A 25,728-nucleotide genomic window follows, 5' to 3' on the forward strand; every position below is an offset into this window, starting at 1 on the left:
AGATTTATTGTCTTCGTGAAACCCACTCCCATAAATTTCACTCATGTTTCATGCATATTCATATTTCTTATATAGATGAGTATGCATCACAAAACTAAGTAAATCGTAAATAACTCCATGTTAGAGAAGTGCATGTATTATCTATCTTATATTTTTTTTATCACATTAGAACTTTCTCTTTTTGAGGGGAATGTATGATATTTCTTTGAATTCTAATAATTTTCTCCAAGATATATCAAGAAAAACTAAACAACATTGATGTTGAAAAACATACTATTTATGAGTTACATGCGTTAGCGCAGTAGAAAGAGTGGACAGACGGGCACGGGAATGCCCGTCTGGACGCTAGTGAAGCCTAATGTGAAATCCTGATCCAAGTCCAATTGAACACATACTGAGAATTATGAGCTGCACTTTTCTTCTTCTTCCTTCCAATATTCACAACCAGCTTTCCAGAAACGTGATTATGCCCAAAGCCCTTTTCCAAAACAGCTTATTATTAAAAATGAAATTGAACCAAAGCAACTTATTGAATACACAACTGAGCCAAAACAGCATGCCCAAAAGAAACTTGTCCCAAACGGGCTTTTGCAAAACGCACTTTTCAAATCAGCTTTTCTAAATCGCGTTCATACAACACGATTACGCTATTGAACTCATTGTCATTTGTGCATTCCAGAATCTCTCAACCATAGCAGAATTCATCAATGTCGTGAAACAAAATACTTCGAACCTGCAAGTGTTCGCCGGAAAACAAGTATGCGACGGTTGTGTTGATTTTCACGAAAACAACGAAAGACGGTTCTTCCCTCTGTCCCATGGTATCCACTGTAGTCAATCAATACCAAAACTTGTGAACTTGAAAAATGAAATTGAAAAAGAAATTGATAGAAAAGAGGGCAACAAACCGCAAAGATTTCCACCGGGATTGAAATCCACAATTGCCTCGTCATGTAACTAGAAGCATTGAAGCTTGTTGTTGAGTGTGATTACATCATGTTCCTGTTCTCCGACGAAGAAGAAACTAACGCCGTAAACAGGTACAGAGCTTGAGAGAACAAAATCGGTGAAGAGACTCTTCGAGTTCCTGATCGCTACTTCAGAAACGGTGAAAACAAATTTTCGATTGTTCAGTTTTGTAGATTCAGCAAATGCGTGAAACAACAAATCAAGACTATGTGAATTCTTGTTTTCTTCCGAAGCATCAAACACAAAGTTGCGCTCAGTGCAACAACGTGAATTAGCGAGAAAGCAAGGAATTTCACCAATCTTGATGGCGAATCCATCAACTGCTGGCTGAAACGAAGCATTCCACGGTGAAGAAACAGAAGTGGAAACTGAATCACCAAAACTACCGAAAATGAAGCAATCTTGCGAAGTGGAGGAACACGAAGATTCTGCAGCAGAAGCTTCAAGATCTTCATCACCAACCGAATCCTCTTCATCACCAACAGAATCCTCTTCAGAATCACTATATGTGCAACAATATTGCTCTGATACCATATCGGAAACTATAGGATCAAAGAGATGAAGATGAAGTTCATAGGAGAAGTAGGCATGAGAGGTAGAAACAAAAGAATAATCCTTGTAATTCATATTGAATTAGATTGAAAAAGATAACCATAGAGTACAATAGTGAGAGATATTTATAGAGTGAGTTAGTTCGTAACTAACTCTTAACTACCTAACTAAGTAACTAACCATAGTTTACATATTATCTAATTATGGTTTATTCACTATACTCTACTAATAACCGTTGCTTCAGCAAGCAATGGTCACGCCACTCTCACGGTCTCCAATGAAAAAAGTGATGAAAAGTTCAAATTACATGCTGACAATCTCACAAAATAACTAACCGCTGGAGCTGCTCTAAGATAAGAGCAGGTTTTTGACGTACGTTAACAAACATACTTACGTATCATCATCAGTAAAGGAACATTGACGGTAAGTAAACTCTCTTTACCACAAATTAGAGAATATCCCCTAAATTATAAATCTTTGTATCGAAAATTGTACCCTGAAGTAAGTAAAATAAAAATAATGAAGTTGAGTACATGGTGGTTATGTTATGTAGCACTGGGGACTGGAGGAATATAAAGTCGGGACTACCGTTAAAACGTGGGTGTGATTCGCGCTGATTCCTAACCGAACAGAGGCAGTTTTATTAAAAAAACACGGCCAAATTTCTTCCATTGTCTTTTTCCTTTTGGTACACGATCCAAGTTTTTATATTTATTAAATGAAAATAAAATTTCCCTAAATAGGATTTAATTAATTTTAAAAAAAACTAGGATTTACTTCACATAAAATGTTTACACACACTATTAACTAAGAGAAAGAAGTCCTAACTCAACTGGCAAAATGCCGAAATTGTTAGGCCGGATGTCATGACCGGGCTTCGAACCCCGGTACCTCCACTTGTGTGTGTGAGTTTATAATGGCTTTGCCATTTCGTCTATCTACCAAAAAAAAAAACTAACAGAAAATATTTGACTTCCATTATCTATTTAAATTATACATATAATAACATTTGACTAGTCAACATAATACATTTTTTATTGTAAAAAAACGTTATAAATTTTTACGTTAATATTGTATTAAAATATTAAAATTAAAATCTAATTAAAAAGTTTGTTTTTTTCATTTGATTTTCTTAAAATAATATTTTTTATTTATTTTCAGTTTCTAGTAAATTCTCTCCTTTAAAATAATCATATTTAAAATACTATCCGACATTAAATATAATCATGAAAATTCTAACTAATATTTTCACAAGTAAAATATCGGTTTTAATTTATAAAATCTAACTCAACTAACAATACAAATATTTTTAAATCAAACATTTTCATCTGATTCCAATATGAAACCTCACAATCATAGTGTGTCTTTTGGTTATGTTTATCATTTCGTCTAGAAAATTATAACCCTTGTGTTAAACAATTAAAACCTGCTCATTTTGTCTAAAATTAGTCCTTGTGACTTAATTTTAAGTTGAATAATTTTTTGTAAAACTTTATTTATCTTTCCAGCAACTTATTATCAGATTTTTTTTTTTAAAACCAAAAGGGTTTACACACAAAAAAATAAAATAAAATAGTGTAATAAAATAATAATAGTAATAATTGATATTGAATTGGGAACTCATTATTTATTTATAAGCACTTCCCTCCACATCAATATCCGAACCAAATTCCCTCCATCATCATCTTCTTCTCCCTCTCCCTCTTCCCTTTCTCTCTCCCGCTTTTTCCCACTTTCCAAACACATAGATCTCTCTTCCTTTTCCCTCCCATTTCCTTCCATCGCCGGCAGGTGGATGTCGGGCACCCGAACTCCTCCCGCCACCGCCGCGCCGGACCAGATCATGCAGCAACGTCAACTCCCTTTCTCCTCCATGAAACCTCCCTTTCTCGCCGCCGCTGATTATCACCGCTTCGCTCCTGACCACCGCCGGAATCAAGACCTAGAAACTGAAGCTATTGTTGTTAAAACTCCTGTGAGTTTTCTATTTTTTTATTATTATTATTATTTTTTTACGTTTTTTGTGATTTTTTTTATGGTTTTTAGTTTAGTTTTTGTAAGGTGATTTAAAGAACTAGGGATCTATTGAATTTTAGGGTTTAATTTCTATTTAGTTATTAAATTGTTGGGATTAGTTGCTGAATTAGTTCTTAGAGTTGAATATTAGTTAGGTTTTACTAAAAAAAGGAATTTTTTCCGTGCTTGAGGAATCAAACTAAGTTATGCTAGTGTCTGACACGTGTGTGAGACACCAACACGACACTAACACATGTGGTTATATTCAATTACGGGTGTCGACCTGTTAGTGTCGTGTCAGGTGTTTGCAACAGTGCTTCATAGAAAAAGAGTGTGTGGGTGTGTTTATTTTTTATTTTTAATATGTGCTGTTATATGAGCTTTAGAGCCTGTTTGGATAAATGGTTTATTTGCAGCTTATGGCACAAGTGCTTATCATATAAGCACTTTTGCATAAGCTTACATAAGCTGTTTTTATAAGCATACACATAAACTTTATTTTGATAGAAAAAAAATAAGCCATAAGCTGTCTTTATTAGTTCTCTCAAACAGTCTCACAAAACTTATGCTAGTAGGTAAGCTCAAATAAGCCAATCCAAACAGGCCCTTAGTCCTTAGGTTTAGTACTTGATCAATGTATTGAGGAACTTGAGAGGATGTGATTGTAACTTGGTCAATTCTAGGCGGTAAGAATCACGTTGCAATGAAAATAATTGGTCAATTCTAGGTGGAAAGGATCACATTGCAAGGAAATGAATCTGTCTATTGGATGCTTTAAAATGCTCCTGAAAAGCCCCATTTAGTTTATGAGCTTACTTTTGCCTGGTTGTTTTTAAATGAGGTTTCTATTTGGTGCAAAGATTTTCTGTAAGAAATTTGGCAAATAAAGGAAATGGGTTACCATACTCGGTCGAAATTTTTTTATGTGGATAAAAAAATAACTCTGCTTCAGAAACCACATTTCGTGAGTTTTTAAGTTTATTTTTGTAGTCTTTCGCTTTTTCCTTTTTGAATTGAATCCATTTAGTCAACTTAGTAGTGTTGCCGTTTGCCAAATACATACGTTTTTAGGAAACTGACCGTAACTGAGTTATTCTATCATTATGTTACTCGTTAAGGAATTCTGAGGGTATCTTGCACATCCTTAGACTATGCTCATGTAAAAAACTAAATTGTGCATAACTTTTCCATTTCTCATAAATGCAAGTAGGGCGCTTCCCTTTTTCTTATTCTTTGCAAAATCTATTGACATAGTTAAAAGTATTGGGTTATGCTTGTGTTGTTATTTGTAGATATTATAAGTAAATTTCTTTCTTCTAATTGATGTGAAGCTATATATTTATGGTTGCTATTAAAAATGCCTCATTACATTGAATTGCGGCTTCGTGATACGGCTGGAGGCCTTGGCTGCCACGCTAAATGCAAATGCAGCGGAAATCGAGTATGGTGTTTGCGGCTGCGTTTCATGGTGGAATTGCTTATTGCGGCCGAAGCAAGGGTCTTACTGCACAAACCCATTCACTCTGGCCACAAATTGGAAGTTTCTTGCCATGAGCTGGTGTTTTTCAGTAAGAACACCGACAGAGAAAAATATAGAACAATGGAGTACAAGAAAGACGCGAGTAGAAACAAGAAAGGAGGAAAAGTAACTGCAATGTGGAGCTATCTAATTTTTTAATATCGGGAAGGGAACATTTTAAATTTAGGGTTTCCGAAATTAGGCTTTAAGTTAGTCTAATGGTGGTCCACACCCCCTTTTTTTCTACCGACACCCCCTTTTCTACATAGTGAAGACTAAAATACCTCTGTTCTCACCTTTTCTACCCCTCTTTCCCTTCCCCTCGCAAGCACTATCCCAGTTGTATAATCGATTGCTCTGCACCAATATCCGAGATTAACAACATTGATTTATGATTAATGGATTATTTATGAAAATACGATTCTTACTATTCTAACTTACTCTATATAATCTTTTTTTTTAAGTCAACTTATCTCCGCGAGCACCTGCTTAGACTAATCCATAATCTTTTCTATTTATTGTTACTTACTATTATATTCACACATTTCAGCAATTGAAGCGGAAGAGTGAAGCAGCTGATTTTGAAGCTGATTCAGGTGATAGGATGACTCCTGGGTCCACTGCAGCAGCCAATAGTTCTGTTCAGACGCCTGTATCTGGAAAGGCGGGGAAAGGAGGAAAATCCTCTAGGATGACAAAATGCAACAGATCTGGAACTCAAACCCCTGGCTCAAATATTGGTGAATATTTTTTTCGAAACTTTGTTAAGTAGGATTCTACATTTATCATTTTCCTAATATATTCAAAGAAAATAAGGGTAGCCAATATTTTGGTTGACAACTAGATTTCTATCAACTAACATACACCATCATTCCTTTAATTATCGATTTTGGCTACCAAAAAGTTATACTTTTTATATAAATTTGGCAGGTTCTCCTTCAGGAAATAATCTCACCCCTGCTGGTCCATGTCGATATGACAGCTCATTAGGTATTGCCTAATTTTTCAGTTTTGATTAGTTGATTGTTGATCATCGGTGGTTTATTGTTATTCAATTCTTTACAGTTTAAGTTACACATTAAACACTTGTAGTTTCTCCCTTTTCAAACAACCTCCACCAACCTTTTTTTCATGACGCTCAGTCACTTAACCTCCCTCAACTCTGGTTTAAGTTGAAAATGTTGATTTTGGGTAACTTTAATGTCGATCATTGTTTACTTTACACATTACCCTCCTAACTAAATGTAATTTGGTGGCAAGTTGAGAAAATGTTAAACATATATTTAAATTAAATTGAAAATTTAATGTTTTAAGTTAAACCAATGTTTAGGGGGGGTTAAATGGCTAAAATAGGTTAAGTGGGTTTGTAATGAACCCTTTCTTTAAATGTTTTACTGGTGAGTGAAGATTGTGGGTACATTTTCTCACCTATATCATATTGTTAAAAACAAATAGGTCTGTTGACAAAAAAGTTCATCGCTTTAATAAAACAAGCAGAGGATGGTATTCTTGATCTAAATAATGCTGCTGACACATTAGAGGTAACATTTGCTTCCTGTCTAAAGATTACATGCTCATTACTGGAATGTTTGAGAATTTCATGAAGCTTTTGTGTCTACAGGTGCAAAAGAGGAGGATATATGATATTACAAATGTTCTTGAAGGAATTGGCCTTATAGAAAAAAAGCTCAAGAACAGAATTCAGTGGAAGTGGGAGTTCTTTCCATTCATCAGTCATTGTTGTCATAATTTTATCCAAAATTTTGAAACACTTTTACCAATTTCTTTGATGATTGACCAGGGGGCTGGATGTTTCAAAACCAGGGGAGGCCGATGATAGTTTTGCTAGTTTACAGGTTAGGAAGGACTAAATTTTTATCTTTGGAATTCACATGTAGATGATTTTCTTTAAAAGTTAGAAAGACTGGTGAGATATTCATGTTTTCCTGTCAAGAGCTTCCCATTATTCAAGCTGAAGCTACCTTATCTGTAAATCATTTTATGTGTGACTGCTTGTAAAGCATACTTTTTTATTTGGTTGAAGTAAATTTACAGACTTTTTGACTTATATAATTCATGGCATATAATAAATTTGATGGTAGTATTAAATCCTTATAAATGTTGGTGTTTGATTTGTTTTTGTTTCTCATATGCAGGCAGAAATTGAAAATTTAACAATTGAGGAACGCCGGTTGGATGAACAAATAAGGTTTGGATGTTTGCCTTTGCTGATTCTTCTTTGTTGCATAATTGCAGTTTTTGCCTGTTGTCTATTAAGAGTTTATTTTTATTATTATTGCAGGGAGATGCAAGAAAGACTACGGAATCTCAGCGAAGATGAAAATAATGAGAAGTAATATTATTTTTCCTTAATCCATATTTGGGTCTTTTAGCCGTACTTTTATGTTCATAATTTTATTTAATGTATTTTTTCTTTATTTTCTTTCCACCCTCAAAAGGTTTCTTTTTGTCACTGAGGAAGATATAAAGAACTTGCCCTGCTTCCAGGTTAGTTTCCCTATTTATGAATTACAATGAATATTTTGATGTGGTGTTTCTGTTTCCTTTGCTTCTTGTATATAAATTTATTTTGGATTTTAACTGGTTCTATTTTCCTATTGCCAGAATGAAACCTTGATAGCAATTAAAGCTCCACATGGTACCACTTTGGAAGTACCTGATCCTGATGAGGTAATTTAAGAGGATATGAGAAGTTGGTAGAAGTAATCAACAGATTTGTCTTTCTGAATGCAAATTCCCTTTTTCCTATTAGGCTGTTGATTATCCCCAGAGAAGATACAGGATAGTCCTCAGAAGCACAATGGGCCCAATAGATGTTTACCTTGTTAGGTATGCTTAATGTTTTTGGGTGTTTTGCTAACATTTGCTTCAAGGGTCATTTAGCTGTTGCAATGACATGTCAGATGACAATGCCATATGAAGCGATGATGCTTGAAGCTTGCAACATGCTATAAAGTTGACATTCTTGATCTCACCCTTTCACTGCCATTGTAGTCAATTTGAAGAGAAGTTTGAGGAGATCAACGGTGTTGATGTTGCATCCAAATTTCCACCCAGTCCAGAAGTTAACAAAGTTAACAAGGATCAATCAACCGTGGTCCCAGAAGATAAAGGGAAGGAAATAGAAGTGCAGAGACAAGATGGTGAAGGGCCTAGTTCAGATCTTAATAACAATCACGACTTCGTGAGTGGGATCATGAAGATTGTTCCTTCAGATGTTGCTGTAAGCATCACCTCAGTCTGTGGGATATTTGTTTTTTGCATTTGCAAATTGTTAGGAAAGAGTGTATCTTATGTCCAGAGTACCAAAATCTGAAGGGTGTTAGCTTTCAAAATATATAAGTTATTGCATGTTTTTTGTTGTGAAGGTTCTAGCGTTGTTTCTGATTTAAGAAAAAAAACCTTGGAGCTAATTTGAAATTGTGATATCTTTTTGCAGAGTGATGCTGATTATTGGCTTTTATCTGATGCCGATGTTAGCATAACCGACATGTGGAGAACAGAACGTATTCTCTCTAGACACCTTAGTCTCCATTTCATTCATTATTCATACACATATACACACACAAACACATCAAAAGAGAAGGGGTTTGGAAGTTCCATAATTTTTTTTTGTAATTTCCTTGATATATTTACAGCTGGAGTTGAATGGAATGAACTCGAAGCACTTCAAGAAGAATATTGTATGGCTCGTGAGCAATCTACAACCCCAAATCATGCTTCAAATATTGGTGAAGTGCCTTCTGCATCCAACCCTACTGTAGGATGAAGCCTCAAAAGGATTTATTTTGAACCTGAAGAGAAAGTTGTGTTCTTTCTCCAACTGAGAACCTATGACATCCACCCAGACCTGCGAGGTTGGATTGAAGGTTGCTAGAAGATACTTTCTCAATGTTTCATCAAGAAGCTTGTCCTGGGGAACTGAATGGCCAGTCAAATGGCTAATTGTACAGTTAGAATTACATAATCCAAGTGACTTTGTACTTCTAGAGGAAAAAACATGTGGCTTTTGCGAACCCAACTTTGTATATTGTAATGGTGGGGCATTCTAGACTACTTAGCGCGATGTGTATGTTTGAAAGGCAATAAAAACACATTTCAGATTGCTAATTGAAGTAGAATTTTGCTCTCAGGCAGAGCACTGATCAAATAAAAAGTTTCATGACATTCTATGGTCATTCTGTTTCTTTGATCCCTTGTTATTAACTTCTACTTTCTACCCGTTACTCTTTCTTCACGTTGCAATATCAGAGTCACCATTGACACTAGTAAGCTACATAAATTCTAGAAAGGGGTGCAAATGTTGGATGCAACCATTCAAATCAATTATAGCAATATTAGTAGATAAAAATTGTTTATTATTTAACATGACTTTAGCTATTGTTGACAATAATATGGATTTACATGTCCACGACGGTGGAAATAATATTCCTCTGGCAATGGAGATGAAAGTATGATTACAGGTAGAATTATACTACAATCAAACACTGGTATTTGCTGCTACCACTATTAGCTTACTTATCTTTATCAGCTTTCTTTCCAATCCATCCAGCTACGATTGGGGTAAGAGCTACCGTAGGTGGAAACCTAATTGGAGATGCAGCTTTGTGTGCAGCATATGCCAAAGCAAAGGTACCGACTTTTTCGCCGGTTGCATCAGTACTGATTCCTACCTGCAGATATACAGACATAATGTGTTAATTCATAGAAGTTATTTTGTTTTCATTATACTTCAATCCACATTTGGGTTATGTATGAGCATTGCACCTTCTGAAGCAAAGTTTGAACATCTACTCCAGCATTGATTAATACATAACAAAGAGCGAAAGAGATCAATGACAGAGTAATGGAGGTGGCTAAGTATGCTCCTCCGTATTTTGCCAGCAACTCCTTGGCTTGATCACCTTTTGATTTCTGTTGGTCCCCTTCTTCCTTTGAACTGAAAATCTGCAAAAGACCATAATTTTCATTTTAAACGGAATGAAAAGCGCGGCTTTGATTTTAGGGTGAGGAAGTGTCTCGTATAGTCTACAGTAAACTAATGATTGAAAATCGTTTGGAGCTCTACTGACACGATGCCACTCCCTTAAGTAAGTAAAAACCGATGTCATTATTCATCCTCTCCATTAAAACGATAACCCAACTGGTTGAGTCGGCAAAAATCAAGGAAACAAATTTCACTGCCTTAAAACTCAAATTATATTTCTGATAATTTTTAACAAATAAACACTGATTAAATTACTATCTCAAAGGCAAAATTGTTGGAACTTGGAAATTCTAAACTTCTATTTTAAATTGGCGACACAAGTGGTCGGAATTTTGATCGATATTCAAACATTGGTACTCAATCTTGATTCAGTACAGAACATTTCTTGAAGGTAAAATTTCACCCAAAATACATCTTTTGCTCCCTCAAAATCAGGGAAAGATACAGTATGCTAAAGTAAAAAATGGAAAGAAAACCTATACTAACAAGAACAAGAACCAACCCAAAAACATGAATTTCTAACTTTGGTTCATGAATTTGAAACTTTATACTAACAACATAATGATAATTAAACCAAAAAAGAAAAGAGAAAGAAATGGGCACCTTCCAAAGACCAGCTTCAAGACCATACTTCTTGGTTACTTCTTCAGGTGAAGATTGCTTTGAAGAGCTTTTGATTTCCTCAGTTTTCTCTTTAACAGCTCTAACTCTCAACACTTTAACATTAGATTTACGTGACTGAATGGAAGCAAGACTGCAAAATCTTGAACTCTTCTTGTTGCTCAGAAAAGAAGCACAAGAAGGTGATGGTAGCAACGAAAACGTTGTCATTGTATAGGGTTTTGAATGTTCCACAGAGAATCTTGTATTCAATATACTCAAAGCATGTGTTGTTTGATTATCAAGATTGTAAGGGTTTTGTGTGAACTCACTTGAGCCAACAGAAAAAGAGTAAATGATAACGATGCAATAAAATATCAGTTAGTTGTGTCGTTCATCTTACTCTATTGCTTGCTTACTTGTCACAATGGGGAATTCTCCTTTGTATATATAATCATGGGCTCTCCAAGATAAGCCCAATAAGAGAAGTGGCTAGAAAATTGCTCTTTACACTTAAAGATTGCTCTCCCACATCTTGAAATTACCTAAATAACCCTAACGACAATTAACGCGAATGACAGTTAATTGCCGTTGGGAGTATTGAGGGTAATTTTGAGGTGTGGGAGAACAATTCTTTAAGTGGGAAGAACAATCTTCAAGTGGCTAGGGAAAGTAATGGGCTCTCAAAGATGGATCTATAATTTTTTTAGAATTTCTTTTCACACCCTACTCACCTCTCGCACGCGCTCAAAAGTCCACATTTTATCCCCGTTGAATTTTATAATCCGAAACGTATTTGACGTTTTTTTTTAATTATATAATCATAAATGTGTTTGGTCCAGTTTTGTGTTGATTCGATTTATTAGTTCAACATGATTTGCTAAAATGACATAATTTATAATTGACAATCAAATTGATTAATTCAATGCAATTTATTAATTGAACACAATTTCATAATACATTTACATTAAAAGCACACATTTTAGTACAACACATGTTTGAACTCTAAAGATAAATATGTAGTGCAAGAAAATGGAAGAAGAAGATGGGAATAATCCCATCTCCGAACTGGTTGAGAATTATGGAGTACAAGATGAATGGAGTAGGAGAAGGTGGGAACAATTCTAGTTACAAACCGATTTTAAATAAAAGTTGATGTGCGACAACTTACTTTGACCAATCATACTAACCCCATAACTACCGATACATATGTCTCTATTGACAATTGTACTAACTCCGTAACGATGAAACCATGGCATCACAATCATCCCCAAAAGGAAAATAAGAATGAAAAGGAAGTAAGGTGAGGTGGAGTGAAAACTTGTGAGGCATTAACGGCTATTTATAGCCACAATATAAGCATTGATCGTAACGATAAACAAAGATGCATGAAACATGTTTGTGCATATGAGATTAGATAATAAACATGCATAATATGAATGAAGTCGGACAAACTTAATGACCAGGCCATCATCCACAATTTTAGCATGTTTCAAATTATATAATACTCATTTCGTTCATTTTTAACTGTCACATTTGCTAAAAAAATTTGTTCCTATTTAAGTGTCACTTTTAGAATTTAAGATTGTAATATGTCAATTATACCTTTAACCTCTCAATTACTAAATTTGATACATTAATTGCATAGTATATTATTGTAGCGTAATCCAATTCCTCTACTCCATCAGACACATTTTACTGAGGCCACAAAAATGCTTTATGCTGATAAATGCTTCCCATGCTCTTATAAAAAAAACATGAGCCATGCATTTATGTAGTGAACGGTTAATTGATACCAAGGAAAAGTTACACTACAGATATTAAGGGTAGAAAAGACAAAAGAGAGCTAATTATGCTTTGCCTTGGTTATAGAAAATTGGGCAAAAGCGACACATATAAAGGAACATAGAGAGTATAAAACAAGTAGTTGACTAGTTCACATTAGATGCAACAGACGGACACTTAGTGCCTGTTTATATGATGATGATGATAATAATAATAATAATAATAACAACAACAACAATATATGAGTGAGAGAAAATACATAAGATGACAAATAACTTCAACGGTTACAATTGTCATTGGAAATATCAATCCCCATTTTGATTTTTTTTCATTAAAAATATGTTCATTTTCTTCATATAAATTGCTCATCTCTCTTAATATCTTAGTATTTTCTGGTTCACCCAAAAATTCAATACTTTGCCTCTAGTTTCACCATCTCCATCGATCTTCAACTGTTCAAAAACACACAGTGTGATGCGACTCTATAATGATTTAATTTTTAGACATATCTAAGTGCCAATTTTCTTCTTCTTCAATGGATAATGATAATTGGGATCAATTTTCTATTGTTCGTAGTTGCAACTCTACCACATTTACTACTCCTACCACCATTTTCGAAAATCCACCGCCACCTCAAATTGAAACCACTACCAATAACATCACATTCCCTCAAAGTGTCACACCATTTTTCTTTGATGATTTTACTTTTAACCAAGAAAATAGTTTAGTCTCTTTTGCCCCACTTAAGCTAAATGACTTCATAGATCTAGATAAATTGATGATCAATTTCAATCCCATCCCCACCCCCAACTACCACTAGTATGCCAAAAATCAAATTCCACCACCACACCTTCCCCCACTACCACCACCTACACGATCCCATACCCCTTGACCACCACTATACCCACCCACATCACCAACATTAACAGTAGTGTTCATATTATCCACACTCCCATCACTCCCCTTACCATTACCCCCATTATCACTGCCACTATAATCACCCTGACCACTACTACTCCTATCATATCTGCTACGAGCACTACCATGACAGACACTAGTGTTCATGAAACCAATTAATATTCCACCAATTATAATATCCTAATACTCGTCGGAAAACAACATATTCAACAAAACATCAACAATCAAGCGTTTATTCCCAAACTTGTTGCATGCATTGATATCATAATCACTCATTTTGATCGCGCATACAACCATCCATCAGTTGCACTATGCGGATCGAGAAAAGGTAAAGTATTTATTCTATTATTTCATATATTTTTATTATAAATCTATTTTATTGTGTCAAAATAACTGAAGTATTTGTACGTAACTTAGTTCAAGTGGACTAAAATCATTTTACCTTTCTTTTCTTATAGAAAACATAATAACCAAATGACATTAGTGTGCTATATGAGGGAGGATGAACTTTCAAAAGACTTATTGGGCATGGAGGAAATATGGGCAAAAACTCATTAAGGGTCTCCACATCCAAAGTTTACACACATTCAAAACTATATTGTTAACTTGATTCTCTTTTCTTTCACATTAAAAACAATAATTTTGTTACCTAAAACAAACACTCCTACCTTCGGGTTTTAAATAGTGATTGTAAGCATTCGGATCCATGTCAGTCCATATAATTGTAATTAAATTCAACATATGTTATATGAATCATGGTTGCATTTGTGTTTCAATTTTGAAAACATAAAAAAATGGTGTATATTTAGTCCATACATGATGTTGAAAGAAATCAATAAATGATGTTGCATGAGCTATTACAAATGTAGCACTCAGGTAGATTGTCCAGCAAGCAGAAAGGTTGAAAAATGTAAAACTCAAGAGAACACTTATATCGTGACATATGAAGGAGAGCACAATCATGCAAACTTGTGAAGCATTAAAGGCTATTTATAGCCACAATATAAGCATCGACCACAATGATAAACAAAGATGCATGAAACATGTCTGTGCATATGAGATTAGATATAAACATGCATAATATGCATGAAGTAGACAAGCCATCATCCACCATTTTAGCATGTTTCAAATTATATAATCTGAAACAAGTAGTTGACTGGTTCACATTATATAATATGAAACGTGTCTAAACTGTGTAAAAACTAGTACATCAGGGTGGAGGGGGTGCACATATCAAATGATATAATCTGAACCAACAAATGCATGATTTTTTGTGTTTCACATTACACAAGAGTTTTGTGTGATCCACGACACACAAAACCTTCTAAAAATTACAATTTTGGTTCATTTGCAAACAACACCACATAACCATGAACACGTATACCGTAGATATGAACACTAAGCTAGCTAATAAAATGTATTATAACAGGGGAAATCTTATCTGTTTCGGGTAAGTGTTGACGTTACACCCTCTTACTTGAAGGACCATCTAGATCGAATTAATGGTGTCTCAACCATAAAGATATAAGAATAATGAGCAGTGTGGAGTATCGCCGTACGTCAATCAACTTAGATGTGTGCGTTCGGATTACCAAGATGAAGCAATAGAAAGACAACGTTGTGAGAACATGTTCTCTATAGTTGATCAACATAGTTCGAAGGGACTAATTGAGTTAAAAGCTTCTTTAGTGAGATCTTTTCATGGATAAATTGGATGAAGAATTTAGTTTGGTTGATCCATCATATTGTTTTTGTCTAAATTATGTTGTTGATGCTGTTGTAGAATTTGATTTAATGACATATTTTTCTCTTTTATGTGTTATGAATACGTTCAAATTATATAATTTGAAATGGATCAAGCCCCCCCAAAGCATAAGTTTTTACCTAGTCTGAGCACATTTTGAATTGAATTATATAATCCGAACCAGTCAACTACTTTGTTTCAGATTGTGCAATCTAAAACATGATCAAACTATGGACAATTGCTTGATGAACGAGGTTTGGTCGGTAACTTGTTTGTCTCATCCAATTTGGTGGTTTGACACGTGTCATTGAATGTCCTATAGTTGATGCTTGTATTGAGGCTTTAAATAACCTTATAATATTCTAACCATATCTATAAAATTTATTCAAAAATTATAACAAAAATATTTGATGGACTAAAACTTGATAATTATTTTTATAAAAAACAAAAACTTACTTAACCCTAAAATGTTATGGATCATCCATGTGCATGCTTGAATCACAAAAACAAGCCATCACGAGGGCATTTGGTAGGTTTGCTGTAATGGATTAAATAATGTACCCCCCTAGTACATGCAATAGAAAATTGTTGACTAAATTAGTTGCGTTGGAGCTTTGTATTTTAATGTTCCCCTATAAAGTAGCCAAGTATGTTAAAAGTATGATGGAATGCTGAAAAACCATATGGCAAAATCTAAGAACAAGATAGAGTCATATATTACACGTCAAAACTCAAAACTAAGACGGCAAGACCAAGTATTTCTCTATTAAATAAACATCAGAGATGTGAACTTCTGAATTTCTTTTTCATTTTAGTTATATTACAGTATATAAATATTGCCACACTATCATTGTTTTTCTAAGTTTTAAAATTCAGAAATTTGTAGCAATACCACAAGAATAAAAGCATCAATTACTTGTGACAATTATATGGGACAGGTGGAAAACCAACACTTTCGTACTATAGTTTTTTTGAGTTGATAGTCAAATGTGATGTATGATTTAATAATAATAATTAAAAATAAGCCTAAAAAATTAATATTTTCTTTTGATAAATATATATTAATATCCTTTAACTAAATTTATTGCGAAGTGATATGAAATTATTTTTACAACTGTCAAAAAATAATAAAGTGTTTAATTTAAGTGACATTATGTTAACAACTTTAGCAGCAGCTAGTGGCAAGTAGTTGAATGAAGTATATCATTTTACTTGTTTTAAGGTGCTACAAAAAATAATGCTTATGCACCACAGAACTTATGTACCATAGAACATGCTATTTGAAAAAGGCTTTTAATCTTCCATCATTGTGGCAGATTATAACTATTGGTATAATGACTATTGAATGTTGTAACTTTTTCTTTGAATTCATGAAGCGGCATATATATATATATATATATATATATATATATATATATATATATATATATATATATATATATATATATATATAAACCGGTTTTCTTGGAACATTGATTAAGCAATTAAAAAAGTAAGTTTTTAATTAAAAATAGTGTAGTCATTACTTGATAAAGCATGAGAGCTTATTTTTTCAAATAAAACTTTTATTTATGGGTTTCTTAACCAATGCACTTAGGACATTGGTTAACAAAACTATATATAACATATATTATTCTTACCGCAGCATTGAGCCATTTTTAACTTTAAAAAGATTCTAATTGACAAAACTTACACATGTTGAGAAGATAAGTATTGTCGGTTTGAACCCGCACTCAACATATCAAATGTCTAAGTTCATTTTAAAGTTTTTTTTTTTTTTTTTTAATGAAAAAACAATATGAAGCCACCTTTTGCATTACAACATGAATTTTTTTTTACTAAACTTTACCTTATGGTTGAAGCTATTTAACTTAATAAGAGCATCTTTAATTCATGCTTCTAATATGACTCAATATAAGACACAAAACTTCGTGGACAAAGTCTTGTTTCCTTGGAAGCCAACTTTATTGACAGAAGCTTCTTTTGTAGTCTAAGGTAATTTACCTATCATATAATTATGGAAAAAGTTTACTGTGAATTAAATAACGTAAGGACAACATACAAGAGTTACCTGTATCATTCCATGCTTTGTAGATACAATAGCAATTGGTCCAATTCAAATATTTAATCATAAGTAGAAAAATTAATTTAAGTTATTGAACAATAAGCTCATTATGACTAATTTAATTTTTCCCCAAAGATTGATGAAATGATTAATCCCTTATACTCTTAGCTACGTCAAATAATACCCTTCATAAAACTAAACCACCCTCTAATCTGATTTTTCACCAAACATTTTGGAAAGAGACCCATCTAATATCAATAGTGCATTAATTGTACTAACTAATCATCATCTATATATTATTAATTTTCCTAAATATCTCCAAAATTAAAAAAAAGTAATAATAATAACCAGATTCATCCATGTATTAATATTTATGAGAATTATAATATTTTTTAATTTGAATTATAATGTTTTTTTTAGGGAATTTTGAATTATAATGTTATTAAGTTGATAATGTTGAATATGTATTTGAATCTAAATGATATCGTAGATTCATTTGAAAATAAATCCGGACAGAGGGCAACATATTGTTATATACAGGATCCAGATTTAAATCTTAAATATCCTATTTATTCACCTATTTCACATTAAAATATGAATTCTACCCCACTAGACCTTGATAAATAAAAGATCCGGACAAAGGGCTAAGAACTAAATTAATATTTATAATTTCAAAAACATATTTTATATATAATATTGATATTGTGTATGAGTAAGTTAATAAGACAATTGTGTATGACTAAGTTAATAGGACAATTTGAAAGATGAAATTAAATATTGACTCATTTTCAATCCAACTCACACTAATTTAATTTCACACTATCCTCTTTCTAATATCATTTGTATATATAAAGCTCAACTCATCATCACATAGTTAGTTCGAAAAGGAATCCTACCAAACATACACCCTCTACCTTAACATATCCATCTTTCTAACTTTTTTAATTTTCTCAAACACATCTTTCCAACTTTGTTGTACTTTCATTTCTCATAACACCAAGATTCAAAATCTACGTCCCATCTCTTTTTCTATACCATATTATATATACATATTTGTGTGTGAATACTAATTTACAAGGTTATACTATAATGTCTTCCAACAAGAAAAACCTTATAAGAACATTTTTCACATCAAATGGAAGTTGTGGATGTGCAAAAACAAAAGCAATTCAAGTACACGAGCCAAAGCCAACCCAAAAACCCAAAAAATTCATTAAGCAAAGGATCACAAACCCAAGTAGTAAGGGTTCTTCAACTACAACTTCAGGTGAAGGATATGGCGCCGTTTGTAGCATCGATGATAGCGATGATTTCTCCACCACGACGTTCTCGGATGTTAGCACAACAAACAACTACTCTGCACCCAAACAAAGCCCACTAATGAACACGGTGGCGGTAGAGAAGGATTCTGAGGATCCGTATCATGATTTCAAACATTCTATGCTTCAAATGATCTTCGAGAATGAGATCGATTCAGAAGACGATCTTCAAGATCTTCTCCGGTGTTTTCTTCATCTCAATTCTAGTTGTTATCATGGTGTTATCGTAAAAGTCTTCAATGATATATGTCATGAAGCTTTCCCCGACAAGGTTGGTAGCACTACTATAAAACCTTCCGGGTAAAATTAGAAAAAATTGAATTAACAACGAAAATTAGAGACAGAAAAAATGAAAAGATGAAATAAGTTTTAAATTGTGGTGTCTCTAATCTTCAGAGACAAAACTAGAGATAATTTTCATTTTATCGTCTTTATATTTTCGTTGTTAATTGTATGAATCTTACAAAAGTGTGATCAAGATCAATATGACAAAGAATGGATGGTGGTCAAAGCAATTCTTGCATCAACATATAAATTGAAATATTCAAATGCATTGAAATAATAATGAAAAAGGTTTACTTTGATATGATTTTGAATTTTTTATAAACTGTGTTTGCAGTGCAGTAGTTAGGCCTGGTTCACGCATTAAATTAAAAATTTGGAACAAGCTACGTGTAAATATAATTGGCTCATGTATATTGTTTCATTATTTTAATTTTGTGTGATTACTTGTTTGAGGTTGAAAGGTGTTGGACTTGATATTTTCTTCATTTGTTTCAATTGCTTTGCAAGTACTACAGAAGCATTTATTCGAAGTAATTGTGTACTATTCAATGTGTATGAATGAATGAGAAATCGAGAGGTGGTGGTTACGGGATCTAACCTCACTTTTGTTGAAATGCGTGTGTTGTTAATTTGTTTGAGTTTGAACTTTTAAGGACATATAATACCTTGATTGGCTTATTTTATCCAATTGCTTCTAGACTAGAATAAGACTTGCAAAATGCAAACTACACTAAGGCTTCTTAATTTATTGGAAAATTAGTCACTTTAGTCCCTGAATGAGAAATGAGTAGTCACTTTAGTCCTGGATGCAGATAAATTGCTAAACAGTCCCTGAATGTAGATTCTGTTGGTCAATTTCAGGGACTAAAGTGACTAATGGAGTCTACATTCAGGGACTAAATTGACTAACGAAGTCTGCATTCAGGGACTAAATGGACTAACAGAATCTACATTCAAGGACTATTTTGCAATTTATCTGCATTCAGGGACTAAAGTGACGATTTCTTTCCTAGAGACTAAAGTGACTAATCTCCCTAATTTATATTTTTAGCCTATAGGCTAAAATATGGTTTTAGTCCCTGTAAAAAAAAAATTGTTTTTGGTCCCTGCAAATTTTTTTGTTTTTGAAAATAGTCACTGGCCTCACTTTTGTGATGATTTGCATACGTGACACATTATAACTGAACCAACTTTGTAGTTTTTGATCCCTGCAAAATATTTTGTTTTTAAAAAAGGTCCCTACAAAATTTTTTATTTTCAAAAACAAAAAATTTTGCAGGGACCAAAAACAATTTTTTTTTTACAGGGACTAAAACCAAAACAAGACATATTTACAGGGACTAAAACCATATTTTAGTCTATATTATATTAAACAAAAATTGTGATAGTTTGCCATTTCACATAAACTAAGGAAAATTTATAAATGAATTAAGTAGAATAATAGTTTTATCAAATTAGTCCCATTAACTATCAATTATTCTCATTATCATAAATATAAAGTAGAAAATAAGTAATACACATAATATTAAGGCTTAAATATGTATTTGATCCTTACAATTAGGGGTCGTTTAAAAATTGGTCCCTGTAATCGCTAATCCTGGTAATTTACCCTTGCATTGTTTAATCATTTAAAATTTCGTCTCTCTCCCCACTTAATCACTGCCACGCCACATAAAATTCCAATTTTACCCCTGGGTTCCAATTCTTTCTTCAATATTTTGTCCTCTTCTTAAGGGCAAAATTGGAATTTCATGTGTGGCAGTGATTGCGACGTCATCAAATAAGTGACGTGGCGGTGATTAAGTTGGTCAAATGATGAAATTTTAAATGATTAATGATTGCAAGGTTAGTTTGCAATGATTAGCGAATACAGGGACCAATTTTTAAACGACCCCTAATTGCAAGGATGAAATACATATTTAAGCCAAATATTAATTAAACGGTATGATTGGAAAATAAAAATTAATGTTAAATTAAAACTTGAAAATGACAATTACTATTTTCGATCTTTTTTATGTGTAAATGTGAAAAATATTGTAACATAGAGAGAGTAACTAGTACATGCACCCGTGCGACAAACATGTTTGATTTTGTTGGTGGACTAAATATTTATACATGTAAAGATAACTTATGAAGGACAATCGTTACTATGTCTATTGAAAGATTTCTTCATACCTCACCATTCACCTATCAATATTTATTGTGACAACAAATCAGCTCTACACATAGCAGGAAATCCTATCTTTCATGAGAGAACTATACATATAGAAATTGATTGTCATGTAGTGAGAACTGAGAAACGAAATACAAGCAGACATACCTGTACTTGCTTATATTACAATAAATCGGAGTTTCTCTTTGTTTTTTAGTTTAGACTATGTAACTTGCATAGCAAGCCACTAGAGTTCAACAAGTAGTAAATGGCCGAGGAAGGAGGGATTTAGTGAAGAAGTCTGCAAGTTGATCATGTAAAGAAACTGGAAGGATAAAGGTGATATATGGTCTGGTTGCATTGAGATACAATAATCTGCCAACAAGTCTTCTATAAGAAAGAATGTCAGGATAAGGAGATGAAGAATCATTATAGAGCTTGATGGAAGGATCAGAAGGAGTAGATACTGGTTTAGAGTCTAAAAATCCTGAATCAATCCAATCAGTCAGTTTAGACAATATTTTTTTTCGGCACAAAGAAATACCAAGCTGAGAATGTGCCACTTCTAATCCCAAAAAATATTTGAGTTGCCCCAAGTCCTTGATTTTGAATGAATTGTTCAGTATGATTTTGATGGAAGTGAATTCATCAAAAGAATTACAAGCTAATATTATATCATCAACATAGATGAGCAAAACTGTAAAACCAGTATCAATCTGTTTAGCGAACAAAAAGTGATCTGCTGATGCTTGGTAGTAACCATGTGAAATCAGAAGATAAGCCAATTTTTCATTCCATTTTCTACTGACTTGTTTCAAGCCATAAATAAACTTAAGAATCTTGCAAACCTGATTAGGTTTGTTAGTTGACACACCTGGTGGAATCTCCATGTACACATCTTCTTGGAGGTCACCATACATAAAATCATTATTGACATCTAGTTGATGGAGATGCCAATGGTTCAGTGAAGCAAGTGGTAAAACCAGTATTATGGTAGTGTGTTTAGCAACTTGGGAGTAAATTTCAAATTAGTTTAAGACCTCTATTTGATTGTAGCCTTTAGCAACCAATTTAGCTTTGTATGTCTCAATACTCCCATCTGCATGGTGTTTGATTTTGTAAATTCACGTACAACCTATAGGCTTGACATGATCAGGTAAGTCAACTAATTTCCAAATTCCAGTTTTCTCAAGTGCAGTGAGCTCAACTTGCATAGCTTGCTTCCAACACTCAAACTTGCTAGTCTCAACATAAGATTTGGGCTCAATATGTGAATGAAGAGACAAAATGAAATGAGAGTGAGGGTTAGATATTTTGTTATAAGATATATAATTGGAAATAGAGTAAGCATGATTAATAGACGAATGCGAATTATGAAAAATAAAATCTTGCAAATAAGTAGGTGAATGTTTAGTTCTAGTATATTTTCTGATGGTGGAAGGTTGACAAGGTATGGTAGGTAGATTAGGGGACACAAGTTCAATATCAATGGGAATATTGCTAGTGGAAGAAGGAGGGCCAGAAGTATCACCAGGGGTATGATTGAGGTGGTGTGATGTATCGAGTAAAATGTTATCAGAAGTAGAAGTGAAATACTCCCAGTTTTGGCTTTGAGAAGATGGAAGAGCTTTATAGGGTAAACCATTCTCATGAAAAGTAACATGTCTGGAAATATAAATCTTTTTGGTATGCAAATCAAACAAGACATAACCTTTGAAGTCTGCCTTATACCCAAAGAAATAGACTTCCTGGCTCTAGGTGAATGTTTAGTTCTATGGTTTTGAAGGGTGGAAGCATGGAAAAGACATCCAAAAACCATGAAGGTGGAGATATCAGGTGGTTTGTCATGAAGCATATGGTAAGGAGATTTATTATGAAGCACATGTGTGGTAATTCTATTTATAAGAAAAACAGCAAGAAGGAAAGAATATGACCAAAATGACAAAGGTAATTTGGATTGGTAAAGTAAAGCTTTTACTATGTTGAGTATTTGTTGATGCTTACTCTCTACTCTCCCATTTTGTTGGGGAGTCTCAACAGATGATATATGACGTAAAATGCCTTTTGAAGCATAAAAGTTATGGAGTACAAACTCAGAACCATTGTTAGTTCTTATTATTTGGGGAGCGATGTGAAATTGGTTTTCTACCATAATGATGAAATTTACGACATGTAATGAAACTTCAGACTTAGATTTCAAAAGAATGATCCATAAAAATCTGGTATGGTCATCAACAATAGTAAGAAAATATTTATGTCTATGTACTGAATTAATGGCAAGGGGTCCCCGTATGTCAAAATGAAGCAATTGAAATTTAGAAGTAGCATTAGAAGAACTGTGAGAAAGGTAATTTCTTATGACGAGCAAAACGACAAACATCACAAGCTACTTTATTATCAACGATTATAGAAGGGTACAACTAACACGTAGATGATAATCTTTGATTTGACAAATGACCTAACTTGAAGTGCCATATAACAGTTTCATGAATCAAAGTATTATCTATTACATTATTAGAATTTGAAACAATAGAACTAGAAACATTGCAAACATTGTGATCATGTTTATTAGAATGAAACTGAGATGAACTAGCAAGCAGAGACTGCAATCACTAAGAGACAATTTGTAGAGGCCATCAGATTGATCACCTAAACCAATCATCCTCTGTGATTTCACATCATGCATAACACATTTGTTAGCAAGAAATTTGACATTGCAAGACAAAGAACTACATAGTTTAGAATTCAGGTGAATATAACACATGATTCAAATGTAAATGTGGAGAAAAATACACATTACCAACATAATGCACATATATGGTGTTACCATTAGGAAGACTAACATGAACATGTTTAATTTTATAGAAAGAGGTAAAATGAGACTTGGAGAAACACACATTATCATTAGCATCTAAGTCTATGATCCAAATAGATAAAGATGCAATATGCAATGAACAAGAAAAGACACTTTGTATACCTGAATGGTTGTGATTATGAGGAATAACAGAAGAAGTGCTAATATGATTTGAGGTAGAAACAGGTTGAGACACAGTTGAGGGCATCAAGGTTTCTTGTTGAAGCAAGGAAACAAGGTGCTCATATCTGTCTTGAGAAATACATAAACTTGAGTTGTTACTTCCAGACTCAATGCTACCAACATGTGCAGATTAAACTAGAGCATTGCTAGTGGATCCATTATTAACAGAATTTGTATTGCTTGTTTTGTTAGAATTTGGATATCCATGCTTTTGATAGCAAGTATCAACAGTGTGCCCAGAACGGTTGCAGAAAGTACAGTATCTTGAATCTTTCTTTTGATTATCAGGCACACCTTTACCATGTAATTTGGTTCATCAATAGTGAGAGAGAGAGTAAAGGTGCATGGTTACTTTCTTCTTGAACAAAATACACCTTGTTCAAAGAAGGAAGAGGATCCATAAGCAAAATTTGAGTCTTAACAACTGAAAATTGCTCATTGAGACTTGTAAGAAACTGAAAATTGCTCACACAAGAGAACTCATACCATATTATGAATTGAGAGAAGTGAATGAATACTCATTGTTTGATTGACTAGAATGGTTCCGTATATCATGTATATATACAATGGTTCAACACATTCTGCTCTCTATCTAGACTGAAATTTTTATATTTGAAAAAAAAAAACACAAATTAAGAAAGATGCAAAAATTATGTTGGAGGGAGTTGAATCGGCAACTAGCATGTCTAAAACTAGTACTCCCTTCATTTATTTTCTTTTGATGTTTTAGAACTTCAACTATATTCCAAAACTTTCGATGTTTTAGTGAATATATATTATTGTTTTCTCAAATTTATCCTTGTTAGAAAACATCATAAACTATTAAAGTAGTTGTGACATTTGATTTATCACATGTGAATTTAATGATAAATAAGGACATTTTAGTTAAAAACACACAAATATTTATATATTTTAATTACTCCTTAAAATTTGTGCGAAAAGATAAAACATCAAAATAAAATAAATGGAAGGAGTATTGTTTAACCACTAAAATGCCCTTCAAACATAGTACATATACGCCACAATGTGATATATAATATAATATTAAAGTATAATATATAATATAATTATATGCTTATTAAAATAGATTTTTTTTTTGGGTTTGGGTGGGCCAGACCCACCTACACTCATGAGAAGATTAACCTCTAGACTCGACACTATTTCTAAAGTATTATATTCGATGTTGTGAAAAATATATAAATAATTAATAAAATTAGTTTGGTAAAAGTGTCATGTCTATTATCAGGAATATTACATTTTTTAGTAGGAGAATTAGTCATTTTTGTCCCTGAATGAGAAATGAGTAGTCACTTTAGTCCCTGAATGCAGATAAATTCAAAACAGTCCCTAAATGTTAACGCTGTTGGTCAATTTTATGGACTAAAGTGACTAATGGAGTCTACATTCAGGGACTAAATGACTAACGGAGTCTGCATTCAGGGACTAAATGGACTAACAGAGTCTACGTTCAGGGATTACTTTTGCAATTTTTCTGCATTCAGGGACTAAAGTGACTAATCTTCCTATTTAATATGATATTCATTTTAAAATAGAGAGAGTATTTCACAAGACTATCCAATAACGCATCTACAAAAGTGAGCATAGATCCAGTCACCACGGCTTAGTACATTACAACTTCAAATAAATGCTTGTATTGAACTTGCAAAAGCAAATAAAAAAGCAGTGATGATCAAGCCCAACTCCTTTCAACCCCATAATCACACAAAATTAATAATGAAAACGATATACGTGAGCCAAT

The 25,728-nt window shown here is 33.2% G+C and overlaps 3 protein-coding genes across 3 annotated transcripts; 2 read left to right on the top strand and 1 right to left on the bottom strand.

The window, feature by feature from the left end:
• Positions 1-3,168: 3,168 nt before the first annotated feature.
• LOC11446346 (transcription factor E2FB) lies at positions 3,169-9,255 on the top strand. The gene is made up of 14 exons (XM_003606047.4): positions 3,169-3,496; positions 5,607-5,796; positions 5,987-6,046; positions 6,512-6,597; positions 6,678-6,766; positions 6,858-6,912; positions 7,213-7,265; positions 7,359-7,409; positions 7,516-7,564; positions 7,682-7,747; positions 7,830-7,906; positions 8,072-8,300; positions 8,517-8,583; positions 8,716-9,255. Exons 1-14 carry the CDS (start codon positions 3,317-3,319, stop codon positions 8,844-8,846), a joined length of 1,383 nt encoding a protein of 460 aa, XP_003606095.2. The 5' UTR covers positions 3,169-3,316; the 3' UTR covers positions 8,847-9,255.
• A 159-nt stretch (positions 9,256-9,414) lies between these two features.
• LOC11443444 (uncharacterized) lies at positions 9,415-11,049 on the bottom strand. The gene is made up of 3 exons (XM_003606048.4): positions 10,668-11,049; positions 9,845-10,024; positions 9,415-9,750 (listed from the first exon to the last, which is right to left on the bottom strand). Exons 1-3 carry the CDS (start codon positions 10,893-10,895, stop codon positions 9,592-9,594), a joined length of 567 nt encoding a protein of 188 aa, XP_003606096.1. The 5' UTR covers positions 10,896-11,049; the 3' UTR covers positions 9,415-9,591.
• A 7,014-nt stretch (positions 11,050-18,063) lies between these two features.
• On the top strand, positions 18,064-19,310 carry LOC11445731 (transcription repressor OFP7). The gene has a single exon (XM_003606051.4). It carries the CDS (start codon positions 18,266-18,268, stop codon positions 18,797-18,799), a length of 534 nt encoding a protein of 177 aa, XP_003606099.1. The 5' UTR covers positions 18,064-18,265; the 3' UTR covers positions 18,800-19,310.
• Positions 19,311-25,728: the final 6,418 nt, after the last annotated feature.

Source organism: Medicago truncatula, chromosome 4, assembly GCF_003473485.1.
Source record: "Medicago truncatula cultivar Jemalong A17 chromosome 4, MtrunA17r5.0-ANR, whole genome shotgun sequence".
NCBI lineage: Eukaryota > Viridiplantae > Streptophyta > Magnoliopsida > Fabales > Fabaceae > Medicago > Medicago truncatula.

Bases quoted from the DNA above. Each gene is read 5' to 3' on its own strand.
- LOC11445731 (XM_003606051.4), top strand. From the start codon at position 18,266: ATGTCTTCCAACAAGAAAAACCTTATAAGAACATTTTTCACATCAAAT.
- LOC11443444 (XM_003606048.4), bottom strand. From the start codon at position 10,895: ATGACAACGTTTTCGTTGCTACCATCACCTTCTTGTGCTTCTTTTCTG. The intron at 10,025-10,667 runs GTGCCCATTTCT...GGTCTTTTGCAG, and splicing joins TTGAAGCTGGTCTTTGGAAG to ATTTTCAGTTCAAAGGAAGA. The intron at 9,751-9,844 runs GTGCAATGCTCA...GTATATCTGCAG, and splicing joins TTCAAACTTTGCTTCAGAAG to GTAGGAATCAGTACTGATGC.
- LOC11446346 (XM_003606047.4), top strand. From the start codon at position 3,317: ATGTCGGGCACCCGAACTCCTCCCGCCACCGCCGCGCCGGACCAGATC. The intron at 7,266-7,358 runs GTTTGGATGTTT...TTATTATTGCAG, and splicing joins CGGTTGGATGAACAAATAAG to GGAGATGCAAGAAAGACTAC. The intron at 7,907-8,071 runs GTATGCTTAATG...CTGCCATTGTAG, and splicing joins ATAGATGTTTACCTTGTTAG to TCAATTTGAAGAGAAGTTTG.